The following is a 19689-nucleotide window of genomic DNA, read 5'->3' on the forward strand; positions in this document are numbered from 1 at the left end:
CTCCAGCAACACCCCAAAACCAGTCCCTTACAGTTGAGTGTGTCCATACAGAATAGATCAATGATTTCACGTGTCAATAGCGGCATTACAGGTAACAAATACCTAACATAGAAGCTCCAATGGGCCATCTCCCCGACATTCTTAAGTCTGTATCTGCAGTTCCTATTGAAGTATCAAGAATTAACATGACAAGAGATATACAAAATGTTTAAAGAGACAGAGGAACAATATGGGTTAATTGTAATTTTTTATTGGAAAACAAATATACAACTTGGAATGGATTTGAGGCAAGTTGTGCCATAAGCAGATTCTTTTGAAAATAAGTGGCTGAACAAAAGTTTTAAAAGCATAGTAACCATAGAATAAAAGGTCTTCTGGTACAGGACCAGCAGTACAAAAAATAGTGTACGAGTACCTGGATAATACACCCGTTTTGCAATAGTGCAAACTTTTTAAGTTCCATATTGTTGACTGTCCATAGTCCACACAGAGTTAAGACTACATTTCAACAACATGCTAAGTTTCCTAAAAGAACTAATTTTAAAACAGGCATAACCTAGATGTTCCCTCATTTGACCAACACATCATCTAGCTTTAGAAGTGTGGAAGGGCTTAAATATCCAGAGTAAGCCACATGCAAACATTTGTTACTTTGATCATTTTCCCAAAATATCAGGATGACAGATAAAGGGAAAAACATGGAGGAATGAGTTTGTTACTATACATGCATATTCTCTTGACAGTAGGGGGAAACCTTTTACAGATAAGTTACAAACAGAGAAAAAGGCAAATAAACAATTTGTACAAGAAATTTAACACATTCTGTACAGTGTCTTCACTTTGCTGTCATCATTTGTACAAACTCTGTAGAGGAAAAGAGACAGTCATGTTTATTCAAGTATTTCTGCAACATGTTCGTATTAAGGATCAACTTGCTACATTAAGTGCTTCTACGTATTAGAAATACTCTTACTGGTAGCTCTGTACAACTTAGGCAGATAAATTTCAGATACATTAAATGATAATAAGGATTTTTAAAAATGGATTTATATCCTGCCTTTTTCCCAAGCAGGGATTCAAGGCAGCTTCCAACATTAATAAAAACTAGCTAGTTAAAAAATAATCAAAATACACTGGAAGACATTTAAAAGCAACAATTAAAATAACAGCTTATGACTACTAGTAGCTCCCCCCCTTGCATCAATAAACAGTACTCAGTTTTCTTTCAAAACTTCTTTTAAACTTCTTATCTACCTAACTGAAAAGCTATCCATCTAGGGATCTACATGAAGATTTCAAATATTAGACACACCATATTAGTTTCCTAGGTCACCTGGCTCCCAGTATGTCTATCTTTTAGGGACTAGGTTAAGGCATTTTTTTTTATCCTTACAGATATTTTAATGGCTAGTATTTTAAGTATTAGAAGAATGCTGTGTTTCAAACATTAGAAGTTCATGATATTTTAATTATTTTGTTTTGCTTTTATAATGCAAATGAAACTGCCCTGAAATAAGTACTTTGAAGGGTGGCATATAAATGCCTTAAATAAAATAGCCCAACTGCATGTTCTAAGCCCAGGGCAATATCTGTTTAGTGAGTTTATTCTTACATAAGTGATCAACTTAAACTACAATGGCACTTCTGAACAAACCTACCAGCTATGTACTATGATAAAAAGTCACTGTCTGCATTACACTGAGAACAGACCACTTTCCTACTGTACAGAAATATGCAAAGTTTATTATTGATTATTTATTTATTAAGCATATTTAAGTTTGTGGCAGAATGTTAGTTAGACCATATTGAACTATACTAGCTTTGCTGCAAATGTTTAAGCAGCAAAGAATGCAAGTATGGAATATCCCAACATGTGCATGGAAACAAACCTCCTTTGTATTCTGGCCAGTAAGTTCAGGCAGTTATATTAATCAATGAGGGCTATATTAGTCAATGAGAAAATCAGTTATCAATTTTACCTTCATAGTTTACTTGACCATCACCATCAATATCTGCTTCTCTAATCATCTCATCAACTTCTTCATCTGTTAATTTCTCTCCAAGATTTGTCATCACATGGCGAAGCTCTGCAGCACTAATATAACCATTACCATCCTGTAAAACATTTACAAGTAGTTTGTAGAGCTTTGCTATATTCAGGTGTGTGCAAGTTAGTACTTATGCAACAGGAAATAAATGCCAGAAACTGCCTTGATCAGGTATAACTTCCATTTTTTAATCCACTATCCCCTTCAAATCCCACCCTTGCCTAGAGGTGCACAACATGGCCAGAAATTTTGAGCTACTTAAAATTTATAGCACCATCTGTATTTTGGACTGCCTTGGGTATAAAATCAACATGCAGGTCACTCAAGTTATGAATGGTGTTGCCAATACGTAAATTCTCCCTGGAATTGTTTATACCTTTATTGTTTTGTAAGAAACATACCATTTAAATTTCAGAAACCAGTCATATTATGCAGTTGCTGACTAGCTAGATTTGTTGCTTGGTTTGAGTCACTAGACTTCCACAACCGAGTATCTGAAGCTACTCAATGGTATCTGAAGAAGTGTGCATGCACACGAAAGCTCACACCAATAACAAACTTAGATGGTCTCTAAGGTGCTACTGGAAGGATTTTTAAAAAATTTTGTTTAGAGTAAAGAGTGTTATTATGAACTAGTTCCAACATAGTCAAGCCTAGGTTTTGCAGGGCAGTAGCGATATGAATGAATGCCTACTCTTTATGAGTTGTCACAGTATCTGAGGGCTTGCTTTTCCTGCCTCAGCAAGAACTACTTAATATGAAACAAGAATATCTAAAAATTGTTCTGCGAACATACACCAATTTGTTAATGGGTTAAGAACATAGGAACAGCTGACTAGATCAGGCCAAAGGCCTTTTCTCACAGGGAACATATATGACAGGTTCAAGAGCTCATATGAGAGGTTTAGTTTCAACTTCCAACTGCCGCTTGATCTTTTTCAGAAATGTCACAAAGTAACTGGACATAAGATCTTAAACAGTAACAAATTCTCAAAATGCTCATGAAATGGGTTCAGTAATAAAATGTATCAACAGCAGACATATAAAAACCAGTAGGAACCAACCTCCTAAAAGCATTTATAGGAGAGAGTACAAAGAAGTGTTTTAAAGAACTGACACTTTGATATATATTTTTTTACAATCAAGTATATAAATGTTATGAAATAAATCACCTGAACAGACCCTACAGTTCTGAGGCTACCACCCCGAAGTCCTGCTTTTTGTAGATGATATTTTAAGCAGGGCCTCACCAGCACAGCTCAAGTTGCATCTGAATTCATATGAAATATCAGGGCTTCCAGAGATTAAGAATCTGACCTGTTTCTCAGCACTAAGTTTAACTGATTGAGTTAAACAACCCAGCCAAATGGAGAGTGGATGCTAACTTAGCTGAAACTAGAAAACTGGTACTGAATATGAAAATTCTCTGAATTCTCAGATATTTCCCCTCCCGAGTGTATTAATTGAATACCTTATCAAATACACGGAATGCTTCTCTAATTTCCTCCTCGCTGTCTGTATCCTTCATTTTTCTTGCCATCATTGTCAAAAATTCAGGGAAGTCAATTGTGCCATTGCCTGTAAGATAATTTGGTTGTTAAATGAAAGCCATTGGTGTTGGAGCAACTTAACTATTTTAGGCCAAGCTTACCATCAGCATCTACTTCATTGATCATGTCCTGTAACTCTGCTTCTGTTGGATTCTGCCCAAGTGACCTCATCACTGTCCCCAGTTCTTTTGTCGTTATAGTACCATCTCCATCCTTATCAAATAGCGAAAAGGCTTCCTTGAATTCTATAGGATATAAAGATTAGACAGCTTAAAATTAAATATATGCTTGTACAACTTTATATTTCTACAAACCCTTTTAAACTGCACAGGTATCAAGAAGCATTAAGCACAATGAATGAATCCAAAGAAACTAAAGCACATCCAGGACCAAATAATATGGTTTCAGCAAGATCTGAGGTATTAACATTTTCTGAACACTCTCTTATGTAACCTGCCTTGAGCAGAAACCAGGGTTGTTTTTCAAGCTGGCCTGCATTGTGTACAAGTGGCAAAGTCTTGCCAAGAATGTAATTGTAGAGCAGCCCTGCTAGATCAGACCAAAGGACCATGATTTTCACAAGTGATCAGCCAATTTTTCAACCAGTTTGCAGCGTGTCAATTGTTTGAATTCTTTTGTACTTGAAAAGCCATAACCATTATTTCCTCATAGAAAAGATTCTCTAATACCTTATCCATCATTTGTTCCTTTCTGTATCTTTCCCTGTGGTTTATTTGCATGGAGTGACCAGATACAGCATATTCCAAACATGGTAGCATCATAGTTGCATATACTAACATTATGATAGGCTGCTTATTTTCAATCCCTCTTAGTAATTCTGAGTACCATTTTCCTTTTTCCACTGTCACAGCATAGGAAGTTGTCCACTATCGCATAATACTTCCTGAATGGTTACCACCAATTCAACTACATTACATTTACAATCTGAGTACCTTTACTCCTCCATAATTGTCCTCAGGTAGTTATGGGAACAATAGTAAGACCCTAGTAGCATGTTTCCAGGCCAAAAAGCCTCCAAAGCCGACTGTTATTTCATTTATGAATTGTTACCTATGAAGCACCTTGAAGCTATTTGTTCTGCTGAAGGTTTTCAGTGCACTGTATATAGCATGCTAGCTACTTTGCACATGTATAGAACCAGAGGAATCTATTATTTTACCAGTATCACTTTTCAACCTGGTTTCTCACATTCCCTAATATTCATGTCCTTTTCTAGTAATGAACAATAGTCTATATATTTTTGAGTCTTTTATTACATTGGATTTATGCCACTTTATTTTTTATTATTAATTTATTTATACCACACCTTTTCTGCTGACAGGACTGAAGAATACCTTTGAAAGGCCCTCCATTATCTCTGCATGTTCACAGACTTTATTCTACCCTTAATTTTAAGAGCACAGACTGTTCAATCCCCTATTGAAGGTGACCAGGTAAGGTTAGATGCTTAGCTGCAGAGAAAAACAGGATAACTAGCCTCTTTGATAGTTAAAGAACAGAGCTCGATAGATGCTGATAATCTTGTTGAGATAAGAGCAGAAGTTTTGATAGGAAAAGAATATCAGTATTAATTTGCCCAAAGGGGAGATATATGGAAAAATGGATATATAGAATGAGATACAGTTGTACCTTGGATCTCAAACACCTTGGCTCCCGAACAATCAAAACCTGAAAGTGAGTGTTCCTCTTTTCGAAAGCCAAACGTCCGACATAGCTTCCGATTGGCTGCAGGAACTTCCTGCAGCCATGCTTTTGTTTCCAAACATTTTGGAAGTCGAACCGACTTCCGGAACAGATTCCGTTCAACTTCCAAGGTATGACTGTATAGGGTTGTGGAATGGAACTCTGAAGTGGATGCTCCTATGGATGGAAGAATTTCACAAATTCTCTCTTCCATGTGCAGTACCTTCCTATCCTTCTGCCCATAGGAAAATCCTGGATTGGCTCACCTCTGTGTTGACAGTAGTTTATCACAAACTGCTATGACCATGGCATAGCACACCTGTGAAACAGTTTGAAATTTATAGAACTAACTGATCAGTCTTGGAAATTTGACTAAGAAAATGAAGTTTTTTGCGTTGATAGATGACCCATTGCTAAACTGATTGTACTGTGGGTTCTGGCAACCAAAAATGAAAAATCTTCCTGCATTCAGATTAGTGTGGTAAGATCAGTAAATGGTTTGAACTTTTTTTAAAAGTAGGAACAGTGAAGAAGAGTATGTGGCCCTCCAGATGTTTCTAGAATTCCCAACTCACATCAGCCCTAGCAGTCATGTTCCATGATCATGGATGGTGGGAACTGCAGTCCAACAACACCTGGAGGGCCAAAAGCTTCCTTTCCCTGCTTTAAATTGACTCCAATTACAGTGAGACTCCAAATACTGCAGTCTCATCCCATGTTTCTCAGTTTTTCCATGACCTTCAGACAGCATTTAAGCAGGTTTCAAGCTTGAACTGAAAGATTAGTTCAGACTACTACACTCATTACTGTTTTATTTGTTTCAACAGTTTATCCAAAGCTTTATGGCAAAAAACCCTCCTCTCAGTAGTTAAAGTATCTTTTTAGTTTTACATTAGGGATATTTGTTTCTTTTAGTTAACCAGGAAAGAGCCAAATACGTTAAAGTTAAGACCAGTTTACACATTCAGCAGAATCAAGTAGCATTTCCCCTCTGTATTAAACAACTTTGGGAGATGCATGTATAAATGTCATTTTATGAACCCTGTAAACACACACAGAGAAAGATTTAAACAAAATGTTAGACTGAATCCCTGTTATAGATTTCTACATTAGGGAGCTCCCCTCCCCCGCCATAGGAAAATATAAATCCCTCTATCTCCCACACCATGAAGTTGTGAGTCAAGGAAAATATTTCACTGGGTTCTGCCTTGGTTTAGTTTAGGACTTGGAGAAATGTAGCAAAGAAGGAATATGTCACATACAATTCATACTTTTGAGTGGTGACCACTTAAGAGTCGATAGCTAGGATAACATAGGTTTGCACTGCCATAGCCTTTATCCTAAGGCTGTTGTAAAAAGCAAATCTAATGCATGCCTCCTGTTACTTCCTGGAATTTGGAAGCTATGTTTAAACCTAGCCTGTAGCCAAAAGATTCACTTTTAACCTTAATCTTTTTTTTAAAAGTTTAAGGTTCTTGCAAAACAAAAAAACAGTCATGTGGCACTTCAAAAGACTCTTGTTTTTCCTGTATGAGACCAACACAGCTACCCTGCTAGAAACTTATTATATGCATAGCAGCTGTTGATGGGCTTCTGGACACAATTCAAATTGCTGATTATGATTTCTTAAAGTATGACTTCTTAGGGCCCGGTTTATGTGAAGGACCACCTTCTACATGAGATTGCCCAAGTTTTAACACCTTTAAGGATCTCTATGTCCAGCCAATAATTCAGCACAGACATGAGAAAGGGCCTTAATGGTAGCGGCATCCAGGCTCTGGATTCTACCCATAGGCACTTGTATAGTCCACCCTGTAGTCCACCTAACCCTACAGGCCTTGTCAATAAATGAAGACCTTTTTGTTTATACAGGCTTCTGACCTGCTAATATTTGTTTTTCCACTGTGTAAACCACTCTTGTAAACCACTGTGTAAACCACTTCCTCAGGGAAGGTGAGGAAATACCTTTCAAGTATGGAGTACCTAGTACATGCCCTGGATTAAGCTTTCTGCCTACCGTATTAAAACTACTTAGGGAAGTTACTAAAATCACAATAAATGAAAAATGTTTTCCTAAGATTTTAGGATTACATCAGAAACTTGCTCTATATTTAATAGCCACAGAAAAAAATTTAAACTGCTGCTTTCTTTTTATTGCTACTTTTTATTGTTGATCACATTAGAACAAAGTTAGTAGACAACTGAGTTTTATATGCTTGGTAATATTCAAATATTCAGAGGGCAGCTTTAAATAAAGGGCATCTCATCCCCAAAACTTAAATTCCCAATTTTCCCCATTCTATACAGGAATCTATACAACAACAACACTACTTTCATACACACCTTAACAATAGTAGCATACAATGTTCACCCCTTCTATTATCAGTGCAAAGTATCACAACATTTGCCATTAGACACTTTTCTAGAGACCTGACATGCATTGGACCATGGAAAGCAGCTTACCCATCTTGTCCCACATAAATGCAGGCCCTGAATTTTGGGAATATCCTTCTACCAGCATAGTGTTAGCTATGCTTTAAAAGTATTAATGAATATAAATTATACCTGATTTGAGAACTTTTAAAATGAGCTATTTGATAAACATAAAATCAACACTATCAATAGAAGACTACAAATGGTGTAGCAGTTGATTTGATTCACTAACCAGCAGATGTTAGCTACACCAATATTATTTAAGTGCTTGAGTTCAACGGAAACTGTACAAAATCAATGTTTATTCTGACCAGCTACAAAGAAGTATTTTTTCTACACATGCATGCAATTTCTCGATGCTACCATGCAACTGTTTGCTGACTTCCACAGTTTGGTGTGGTCACAAACTATTAAAAAACTGGCATCATACATGTTAAGAGACTTTTAAACCTAACTGCACTGGATAAACGTGAATAACTACATTATTCAACTTACTGGGTTGTGGCAGCATCTTTAGAAAATTTAAAAGTGAAGTTGATCATTAAACTTGGGCTTGAATTAAGCAAAGTTTTACCACTCGACAAATATTAATGATCTGAGGTACAAAAATCTAAATAACCACATACACAGAATCAATCCCCCAAACCAAAAATACTAGTATCTTAATTTTTTATCTTATTTGGTTAATAGCAACAAAGGTGGGAGGAGTCAGTATGAATCCAGATTGTGTAACTTGCTGCACAAGGAGAGAAAGCTTGTAAATGTGTACGCTACTTGTAGTACAGAAGTGCACACATGCCAATTTGTTACAGCAAGAAAAGCAAGTATTCTAGGCAATGCAACTCCTGTGAGTTATGAATGTCAGGAAGTCATGTGTAGTTAGTTCTTAGTTATATAATAAAATTAGGGGTACTGATAAAAATAAGGCTGTGTGACACAAGAAATGTTTATCTTCTAATTATTAGTTCTACAATACTACTTATAGCATCACAGCTACTTATAACTACAAAGTTGCACATCAACTGAAAACTACGCAAGTTTTATATCACCATGATCACAAGTAGTGTATATTTAGAATCTCACCTGCAATCTGCTCTTCTGTCAGTTGATCAGCCTATAAAGATAAAGGGAAATTAAATTAGTACCTTGAAAATTGACATCCTACTTACAGATTTGCCTGTTCCTAAAAAAACCGCTATTTCCACATAAAGCTTGGCAAGGAATCATTTTGGGAATGCCAGAATCAGAAAAAAATTCTGAATGGACATTAAGTCTACTTGGGTTCAATCTGGGCACTGCTTTTCAATAAAGAATGGGTCTAATACCCCAGTAGCCCTTGGTCCGCTGCAAACTGATGGGGGTGGGGGTGGTCCTGCATGCCCTTCTCATACAGCTGCAGTTTTTATGAAGGGAAGAGGAGTTATCTGCATCAGATGATTTTCTGTCTGACAGCTGGGACAGGTTGAGCTCTCATCCCTTGCCCTTACGTAGCAGCCAACTGCTTGGGTGCAGCAGAGAAACTAAGCCAGATGGCAGTTTGCTCAAGCGATATTCTACCTCAAATTAAATAATGCAAAACAAACAGACAGCACAGTGCTGAAGCAGCTTTGTGTTGGGCATGATCAAAGTGAATCGTAACAATGGAAAACTAAAGATTGATATCCAATATTGTACCCAGTAAATTTCACAAATGTGATGACATGTCACTTAACCAGAAAACTATTTAAACTAACTTGTGCATCAAGGATTCATTTGATATGGCTGGAACTAGAGGCCTAGCCAATTACTTGTCATAACACTATAGAGACTGTACATCAACAGTACTATGTGTTCCCTGGCACTAAGAGCAGTTTTCAATTGCCCTGAAGCTCTGGAACAATATTCATCTGAGGCATAGAATAATCCTTTCAGATATTACGAAGAACCTGTCATATATTCAGCTTGAGCAAGCTCATGACTTTGAGTAGGGCACATATGCCAATTTCTATGGAGAGCCTCACCTTAACTTGCAATCCTGTTGACCAAATTTAAACTGAATGGGAATTTATATTCTTTGGACTGGGAAGCAAACTGTTTGTGTAGGAAATAATGCACAATAGGTATCATGCTTTAAAATATACACTTCTTGGGGAAAAGTAATGTTACTGGTTTACGTGAAGAACCCCAATGGGGCTTCCTGCAGCATAAACCGAGCTATACTTGTATGTTACAGGTTGCATCAAAAGTTCCCATGTGATTCAAGTCCAATATGTTCACAGAAACCACAGCAAAATTCGAGCAGGATTTTAAACATCTTAACCACATCCTGCTTCTTTCAGGTGCAAATATAGATTTTCCTCAATGCAAACTTAATTTTCAACATTAAGAGTAATAATGGTTTTATAGAAAAAACACATCTTAGATGTGCATCATGGTTTACAGCATGGAAAGTTACTATAAATGAGAAATGTTTGTTGTTGTCAAAAGTGAACTGTAATTCTTCCAAGAAACAGATATATGAAAAATGTTTTAAATTCTACTAAGTCTCTTAGCATTCATCAGTTTCATAAACACCAAAAAACCTCAAGTTGCACTCAACAGTATCTTACAATTGTATTTCAGATTTTAAATGTAGCATTAATTTATATTATGTAAGATGACAAGGCTATTCTCCACAATACAAAAATCCCTATACGTACAAATCAGTCTTCAATTTTAAAAAAGCCTAGTGAAAACTGCATGCAAGTATAAAGTGTTAAGTAGCATATTTACCCAATAATATTAATATTACTTATTAATAGTATCATATAATGAAATGTAAGAATCTTGAAATCAATAAAATCAAGCTAATGATTTCATTACTTATTTTCCAAAGGATCCCAAAATTTATGAGAGGTTACCAATGCCACACCTCCCTTGGAAAAAACTATAACCTCTTTATTGGAACCAAAATGAGAGGTTGGTTATATTGTCTTATTTTAAATCCCCCTCCTGAAGCCAAGTTATATTACATCAGATTAGTCATAATACGAAAGCATTTCAGTTTGCATCATCTAGCACAGTGCCCTTCAATCTCGGGTCACCAAATGGTGTTGGATTACAACCCTCATTATCCCCAGTCAGTTTAGCCAATATTAGGAATGATGGTAGCCCAATGTAGCACCTGGAAACCCAAAGGTCCAGAACACTAATTTTTAGCCCAGTCTGCCACAGAACCATAGTCCAATCTACCACAGAACCATTCAATCAATTTTAACTGACCATATTAAGCCGAGCAGTAGCAACCTCCTTCACTGGATACAACAGAAATTGATGTTCAAATCTGTCACATTTTCAAGTAATCTTCACTTTTATAGTCCCAGATTCAATTATTTTCAGGTTAAGTTGCAATCTCCAACTAGATATACAATAAATTTCCAATTACAGGCAGTGACCATTTTGTGCATGTTTAATTGACAGACACATAGGTCATTTTCGACTTGAAAAAGGGTGGGGAGATGCGTGTTCCACTGACACGCGCAAATGCCTAGGACGCAACCACCGCGCAAATAGGGAGTTCCTTGTACAGACATATGAACCAAAGTGGAATGACATCAACTGCCTTCCCCATATTCAAGCTTCCTATAGCTTAGTTACCAAAGAGAAAGGTGACAAGATACTGAAGGATGGGACTTAACTGTTCCGGCACAAATATATTTGAAGCCTTGGTGCATCATTGTATGTTGCTGGTAAGCTTTCTTCTAGATGGCTTTCAAATCACAAGCTACACAGGCCTGCACTTCATAACCCTGTAGTGGACTGCATTCCATTTGAAGATACCAGACCTAAGGTGCACCTCAGTATGTATTTCAACATAGTAAGTCTTTAGTTTTATAAACCAAGATCCTAACTCTCCCTGTGGCCTCAAGTTAGGTAAGAGTGTGTGTGGTGGAAGAGGCAAAAGAAATATACACAGAAAGGGCTTTTTCAGTTTGCTTCACACCCTTCACTTCTACTTTATGAGTTTAAGCATAACACCATCTATTTTTATATACTGTCTAAATGGCCATACACATATAGCTAAACTTACTGAATGGAAGTAGAGGATGCTGGGGTAGCTACGCATAAAGTGAAGCCTGCAAAAAGCACCACTCTTGGTTAACATTAATACTATTGCTAAAAAAAACATTTAGCAGGAGTCTTGTGAACTTGCTGCTCACTTCCCCTCAGGAAACTGATTCACTGAGACAGTGAAAACAGCAAGACTGAGTAGCCCAGAATCAAAGGCAAGCTCCTGTTTTGGCTATTTTCCCCACCCTCAAATTGATTTGTTAACTCACTTATTGGATCTTGATTACAAATGGAGTGTGTTCATCTGGTTCACAGGAATCAAGTGTATTTCTGAATAAATGTATGTCAGGTGAGGTGGAGAGAGGTGGATCAGGTATTTCATCCTTACCCACAATCTTACATGAGCAGGGCTTGTGGGACGAGAGGTATTTCAGTCATATACTATATCCCTTATTTGCCAAAGAGCTGCATTGTGCAACATCTGAAGTGTATGGCAACTTTGTATGGCAAGAAGATTTGCTTCAGTACGTTGAATAGACTGCAGAGTCACTGGTACAAGCTGTACATTCGGCATATGATCAAGGACCCTGTTCACCTGTTTCAGAGCTAGACCTGCTCCATGAAGCAAGGTGGATTGATTTAAATTACTGGAGTGGGAGGAAGAACCGGTATAAATAAACTGACTTTGAGGTGAAATTTCTAGTTTTGCAATTCATATATTTCCTGGAAAGAGTGCATTCCAATTGCACACATAGCTCATATGTGTTGCATTTATAGAATACTTCCAAACATCTGGTCAGAGTCTAGGTATATACTTGTGGCAAAGAAAGAGGAAACATTTCTTACAAGATGAAGTAATCCAAGATTAAAAAGCATGGTATTATGGGGAAGTTGTGTGAGAAATTCAGATTACGACAGAGAAACTAATGGAAGGTATCATGACGTGCTGGTGTAAACTAGCACTCCTCTATCGTGCCAAGGTAAAGCGAGCAAGTTCAAATATGAGGTAGGGTAGGCCTATGCAAGATGAAAGTGGATCCCTTTATGCAAGCTAGGATTAATGAGGGGCCCACATCCAAGAGGTCATCACCACAGAAGAGTACTACTAATACATTGAACTGACCATGTACTTTCATTAAAAATTACCAGTTATAATATTCTGTAGTAGCTCTGTCAAGAGAAACAACAATCTGACCTAAACATCATAGCATGAATGGAATTTTGAGGTGTCGCTACTACCTGCCATTCACATCTACAAGCATCTTAACTTATGCTGCAAGGAAACATATACTAATGAGCTTCAGTGCAGGCTCAGCTGCAATGGAATCTACACAGACCCTGCAAGCATCCTGAGGCCCTTCTTCCTGTGCCTCCTCAATGAGAGGTTAGGAGGGTGGCAACACAAGAATGGGCCTTTTCTGCAGTGACTATGTGGGATTCTCTCTGCAGGGAAGCCTTTCATTATATACTTTTAGGCACCTGGTGCAAATGTTCCTCTTCAACCAGGCTTTTGACTGACTAACATCCTATACCCTTTTAAATGTGTTTGTGGGAGAGGGATTATTGTTTTGTTCTACTGATGAAGGGCAGTATACAAATTTAATAAATAATCATAGCTTCTAGCTCTCCTGGTGAAACCCATCTCTCTCCATGACATCCCTAATTTCACCCCAAAAAACAAAAGACTTTTAAAGTGTAGAAGGTGGTGAGCGACAGGCTACAGACAAGCTTTAAAAAAGGAACCAAGGGCTATTTCTGTGTAGATGGGGGGAAAATGCTTTAAGGCAAACTCCATTGAGGACAGAGGGTGAAATAGTGACCAGTAATCCTTATGTGAAGGGGTTCCAGGTTGGAATACTGTGGAAGAAAATATTTGTCAATAGAGAAGGGGCTCTATTGTTGGGAGGCTTTGAACCCAACACCTATACTAACAGCATGGCTATCAACAGATATATGCAATAGGAGCTCCAAAAAGGAGGACGCCAGGAAGAAAGCCTGAGTTTTGGATAAGATCCTCAAAGTGTTTCATTTTCTCCATTAATTTTTTATTCTAGTTTGACCATTTACTCACAATACATTGCTTGAGAAACAAACAGTACCTGGGAAAACAAGGTATCATAGGTAGGCACTAAAAAATTTCCAATGCCTCAAAACAGAAGCCTTTAAAGAATGCAAAGAGTCTGTGGAATTAGGCCAGTGTTCCATCTAGGCCAGTATCTGGTTCTCAAGTGGCCGGCCAATGCTACGTTTATATTCCTAGGTGTCAACATTTTTACTTTTTTGGAGTGTTTGTGATCTGGCATCTTGGATTTTTCCAGCCTTCAGTATATTCATATTCCAGGCACAGCTTCATAATTGTACAGGGTTGGCTGCTTAAGAGACAGCTGCTGAGGCTGACATACCCAAATTAAACATGTTGCAGAACGCTTACAAAATGGTTTACATCTACTCTCCAAATCTAAAGCAATGCACAATTTCTCTCAGGTAGGTCACTATGTTTGCGAGACACAGCACCCAATATATTTAAGGAATGGAAAAGTATTTAGAAGATGGTCAATATTAAGCCTCTCACAGGGTAACAGAAAACAACTTTCATATATTATGCTCATCTTGTAGATGAGATTCCCAGAATACTAGCACTAACTGGAATCTTGATAGCTTTGAATATCTAAAATTATCCCTTGGTATATGAACCTCTACTTTTATGGCCACTGAAAAGCTAGTTTCCCTTGATGAATACATCTGCATACAGCCTTAGTGTCAGAACAAATCATTCAACTTCACTTGAGTGAAAAGGTATTAACTGAGCTCATCTAAGCAATTCCTTCAATAGGAAGTGAAAATAAACCCATGACTGCCAAGCCAGAGGTCTGCAGCCATCTCCTTCACACAGCACACCCTTGCTTTGCAAAAGACTAGGAGTATCAAATCATGCCCAGCTTTCTAATGCCTTTAAGATCTTACTGCAAAATTAGCATGGAAAGATTTTTTTCCTTTTACATATCCTTGCTGCGCTCCCAGCGGGAGTCACAGTTACCATTAGACAAGGAAGCTGCTCTCTCTTCACAAGGGTTTACCCCTAGAGGGAAAACTGCAGCAACAGCCTCTGCATTATGCTGCTGGATAGTTCAAGCAGACCCTCAGATTGATTGCCTCAAGTCTCCTTCCAAATAAGTGCCTTTATTCCAGTGCATGACACCAGTGCATGACAACTCGGTATAACCCTGCCAAGTTTTACTTAATAACGTGACAGCTCGACAGTAGCCATCAACAGAAAAAAAAACCCTTTACTTTTTAAAAGGATACACAAGAACAGTGAACGGTTTATATTATCTCAGGGGTTACCGGGACCGCACTCTTTAGCTAACAGCACAGGGGTGGGGGAGCCCAGGCATCGTCTGCCTCATTCTACCCTCCCCGCCCCGCTCCTTGCACAAACATCACAAAACTCCAAGCCTCTGGGCTTTTGCAGATTGCATTTTCTCATGCGAAGGTCGATCTGCTCTTACAGCTCTCTCTTTCCCCCCATACCCTTGAGGACGAACAAAGCCGGCGACCTGGCGCAGCCGTTTTGGATACCCTCTGCATCCCCCATCCCTCCAGGTGCGATCTTGCAATGCATCAAGCAGCAGCAGCACCCCGCAACTTCTCCCTCTCGCAGCCGCCCCTCCCCGACAACACGCCGTTCCGCATGCACCGAATTTCTCCCCAAATACGCCTTCAAGCCTTAATTTTTTTTTTAGGTAGTGGGGGAGAGAGAGAGATATCAGCGATCGCGGTTCTGGATTCCAGCAGCTGCCTCCCCACCCCCAAGCCGAGGGCTGCCAAGGAAGGGGCGGCGGTGACATCTCGGTTGCTATAACGACGCTGTTGCACCCACCCCGCCCCACATAAACGCGCGCGCGCGCCCCTGCAGCCAACTGCCGCCTGCGCCTGCCTTCTCAGCCGCTCTTCCTCTAAACAAAAATCCCTCGACTAGGCAGAAAACTGCCGCCGACTATGTAGGTTGTGCATATGCGTATATCTCTCTCGTCCAAAACGCGAGGGAGAGGAAAGCAGCATGGCGCCGAAAACAACTGTCGCCGGTGGTTTGAATTTTGAATCCAGCCGTGGAACGTTGAGATACACACAAGCGGAGCGGGGAAACGAACCACCTCCCCCCGCGCCTCCCCACAGCCCCCCGGGAGGCGGATGTCCTCTCCCCCCACCCCACCACCTCACAGCAGCCTCAGGTTAAAAAGGCGCCGATTGCGCGCGGCCCAACCGCCGATCCGTTTTAAAACGCAAACCGCCTCTCCCCGCTCGCCCGTTTGCTAACCATGGTGGCTTGGCCCGGGCTTGGCAGCAGCTAACGCTGAAGACGAAGGCAGCCTCGCTAAGCGCGGTAGGCGGGAGTGGCGCGCTGTCAGTCGTCTCCTCCGCTCCTGCTACCTTAACTGTTCGGCAGCTCTCCTCAGACTGGGCACAGCGCGCCTGCCGGCAGCGCCTCATAAACCACCTCACCGCTCTCCAGGATCCCTCCGCGCTCCTAACCCGCCCCATCTCCCTTCCCCTCCCCCCCGTTTCCAAATCACCATAGAGAAGCCGCGGCGCGGGGCGAAACGAGATCCGGCCCCACGCCCTCAAGCAGCCGTTACCAACCGTCGCTGCGGCTCTCTATCCCTTTTCCTTCCCCCCACCGCCACGATGCTGCCCGTCGTCCCCACTCGACGAGAAACAAACAAGGATCGACAAGAAACGAGAAGTCGTAGCTTTTTTTAAAAAAAGAATATAAATAAATTTGAAAAGTAGGGACTTTTTCGTAGCGCGGAGGAAGACAAAACGTGCGAGTGGGAGAACGACCGAGGGGCTCCGCTGATTGGTGGCTTCGTACCTGCAATGCGTCACTCGGGCATGCACAGTCTGAGCTGTGGAGCGAGGCGCCCCCTGCGAAGGAGTCAGACAGTGGGAACTGGGGTTATGGGCGGGAAAGGGCGGGCGCGTCCCTAGGAAGAGGCTGGAGCCGCTCAGAGTCTTGAGGGAAGCCGGTGCTGGCGCTGCTGAGCGCCCGATTGCCAGGATGCGCCTCCTGTATATGGAAAGTTCCTGGGCTGAGAGGGAATAGCTGGATAAGCCTTCTTGGAGAGGGAGAGAGAGAGAGATGTCAGCAGGGCTGTGTGGAAAGAGCCAAGGCTGCGAGGGGGGTGCAAACAACGTCCTCGGGATAATAATAATAATAATAAAGAATGAAAAAGCAAAAGGCGTTTCCGAGCCGGATCAACTTCTGCAGGGGGGCAAAAGGAGTCGCCTGGTGCAAACCTACAACCCGCCCAGCTCCCTTATTAAGCACGCTTGCTGGCTCGGTGACCTCCCTGCACCGTGGGGCTTAACATGCATTGGGCAATGGGGGCTATAAAAGTGGCAGGGGGACTGGTGCAAGGAAGAACGCAGGGTGGAGACCACCGTGGATGGGAAAGCAAACTTTTAACTTGGGACTGGGGAGGAAACCCGGACAAATCGCTGAGGACTAGAATGCTGGAGCGAGTTTTTAATTTGCCTTGGTTCTTGGAAACGACAGAAAAGGCGCTGGTTGGGGGGAGTTTGCGGGGCGATTCGTCCCCTATTCTCGTGCAGATCAGCTGTCCTTCAGAGCGGGGAAGCGCCTTCCTGACACCGGCTGATTCCCAGGATATCGGCTAGATTCCTAGGATATCAGCTGTTTTCCAAGGAGACTCGTGTATTCTTTGCATTGCTATTTGAAGTTCGGGGTATGTAGCTGCTGCTGCTGCAATTGCAGTGTGTAGCGGACGTGTGCGATGTGGCGGCTCACGTGCTTTTGAGCAATGCGAAGGGACAGAGGGAGCCAGTTTGATGCAACGGGGGTAGGAAAGTAAGCACGACCGCCCAGCGTACAGGGGTGTGTGTAAAGTGGGTGGCAACGCAGCTCTTGGCAGAATCGCGAGGGTTAATATACAGGGACACGGGCTGGGTGGGTGACTCGGCTCTAGACCATCAGGTGCCTTCCCCTAATCGAGAGGTGGCGAGGGGTGTTGTGCAGCAAGGAAGGAAACCAGAGTAATATTCTGTTTCTCCTTGGCCTTTCTGCTAGAGGCAATTCAGTGCACGGTTTCCCAGCCTAACATGATGGTGAAAAGCAGCTGGAAAATCGGTATCGGCGATCCATCTCTTCGGTTTGGGTTTATGGAACCCCAGGAAAGTCAGGGGTGTAGGAATGAAGGGGTTGTGACTTTTTGTAGGAATGCGCAGAGTTTAATGGCGCATGGGCAAGAGTTGAGGCATTTTTATGGGACGAAGGTTAAACCTGATGTTATCTGCATTCAGGGAAAAATGGCTTTGGAAAGCTGCCTTTTAAAATACCAAGATTCCTTGTGTGTAAGACAGGAGAGGTGTTGGCATGTTTTATTCGAGACACATCAAATTATATTGCTGTCAGGACCCAGGGTGATATATCTGAGTATTATAACCTGGCAGCCTTTAAGGAAACACTAGTGTGTTTTCTAATGTTTATAATTCTTGTAATTCTGCGGCTCTTTAGGCATTATTCTTAGAAATGTGAAGCAAGTAAAAAGAACCAGCCCACAAAAGTTTGTCACGATAAATTGGTCAGTCATTAAGCTGCCACGGGACACTGCTATTCCTCTGGAAACTGAATAAAAACATTTTTTTTAATGGCAAAAACTTTCCTCTTTGCCCAGGTCTTCGGCCATTAAATTATCTATGGCTTGTTAAAGGTGTGGGACAGTACGTATATAAATGAAATAAATAATAATTATTATATAGTGGCCCCATGGCTGAAAAAACTTTGTTTAAGGTATCTGGGCGTACCACAAAACCTATTAAAGTCTATTCCAGGGATGGGGAACCCCAGGCATAAAGGTCTGAATGTGGCCCCCAAAGCTTTCTGTCTGGCCCTTGGGACTCTGCCCAAGCCACACCCCTCACTGACCTTGCTCTAGGCCTTCTAGTGATTTCACCTGCCTAGAATGTAACAGCGACGGTCGTATTTTGCTTGCCAAGATGGAGAGTGATGTGTATCTTGCCACATCCGCCACTGATATGTAGCCCTTGGAAAGGTTGCCCTTGAAGGGATTGTGGGCCTGGGCTGGAAAAAATTCCCTCACCCCGGCTTCCCCTATAAAACCTGAATCCATGGCTCTGAATGCAGTACAAATTATGGGTCTAAGTGTACACTGTGGACCACAATTAAAGTTGCCCTCTATTCTTAAGGACTGAAATATGAAGTTAACTTACAAAGCCATGCTCTTACTTTTTTTATGGGAGCAGCCAGGCAGACCATTGGGCTTTAGTGGAAACATGGTGAAGATATCTCGCTGATTAGATGCCATGGATGCATTTGGCGAACATCTATAGCAGGTAAATGTGCAAAATAAATAAGAGGGGCAAAAGGTGTAGAGCAGTGCTCCTCAAACTATCTGATGTGTGGGACTAGCAGTTCCACACACACACACACACACACACACCCAATGTGTCAGGAACTACATTTGAACATCACTCTCAACCTGGGCTATGGTGTAGTCTCCAGGGACTGGCAGCCGCTGGTCTGTGGGCCACTGCTTTGAGTAGCACTGGTGTCGATAGTGATTTTCTGGAAACATGGTATTGTTTCATTTCCCACATGAACAATAACTCACATCATCTGTCACCACCATCAATGCACGGCCCCTAATTGGAAACAGCCATTGGGCAGATAAAGGGAAATTATGGATGTGGACTGAATCTGAATTGCACTGTATTGTTTGATACTTTTTTCCCTTTGGTCTAGCAAAGAAAAAGGGGGGGAAACCCACCATTTCTTACATACATATCAGACACCTGAATCCATGACCTATCAAGCAAAGTAAAAAGTATGCTTTTCTACAGAAACAAACACACGTATGGAGTAAAAAATATGACTTGGCGTCAAG

The 19689-nt window shown here is 40.9% G+C and overlaps 1 protein-coding gene across 1 annotated transcript; it reads right to left on the minus strand.

The window, feature by feature from the left end:
• Positions 1-230: 230 nt before the first annotated feature.
• Positions 231-16294, minus strand: CALM2 (calmodulin 2). Its single transcript, XM_083606183.1, has 6 exons — positions 16083-16294; positions 8819-8849; positions 3700-3843; positions 3520-3626; positions 1980-2115; positions 231-864 (listed from the first exon to the last, which is right to left on the minus strand). The coding sequence occupies exons 1-6, from the start codon at positions 16083-16085 to the stop codon at positions 836-838; spliced, it is 450 nt and encodes a 149-aa protein (XP_083462309.1). The 5' UTR covers positions 16086-16294; the 3' UTR covers positions 231-835.
• Between the last annotated feature and the right edge of the window lie 3395 nt (positions 16295-19689).

Source organism: Podarcis filfolensis (assembly GCF_964270895.1).
Source record: "Podarcis filfolensis genome assembly, chromosome: 3".
Taxonomy (NCBI): Eukaryota; Metazoa; Chordata; class Lepidosauria; order Squamata; family Lacertidae; genus Podarcis; species Podarcis filfolensis.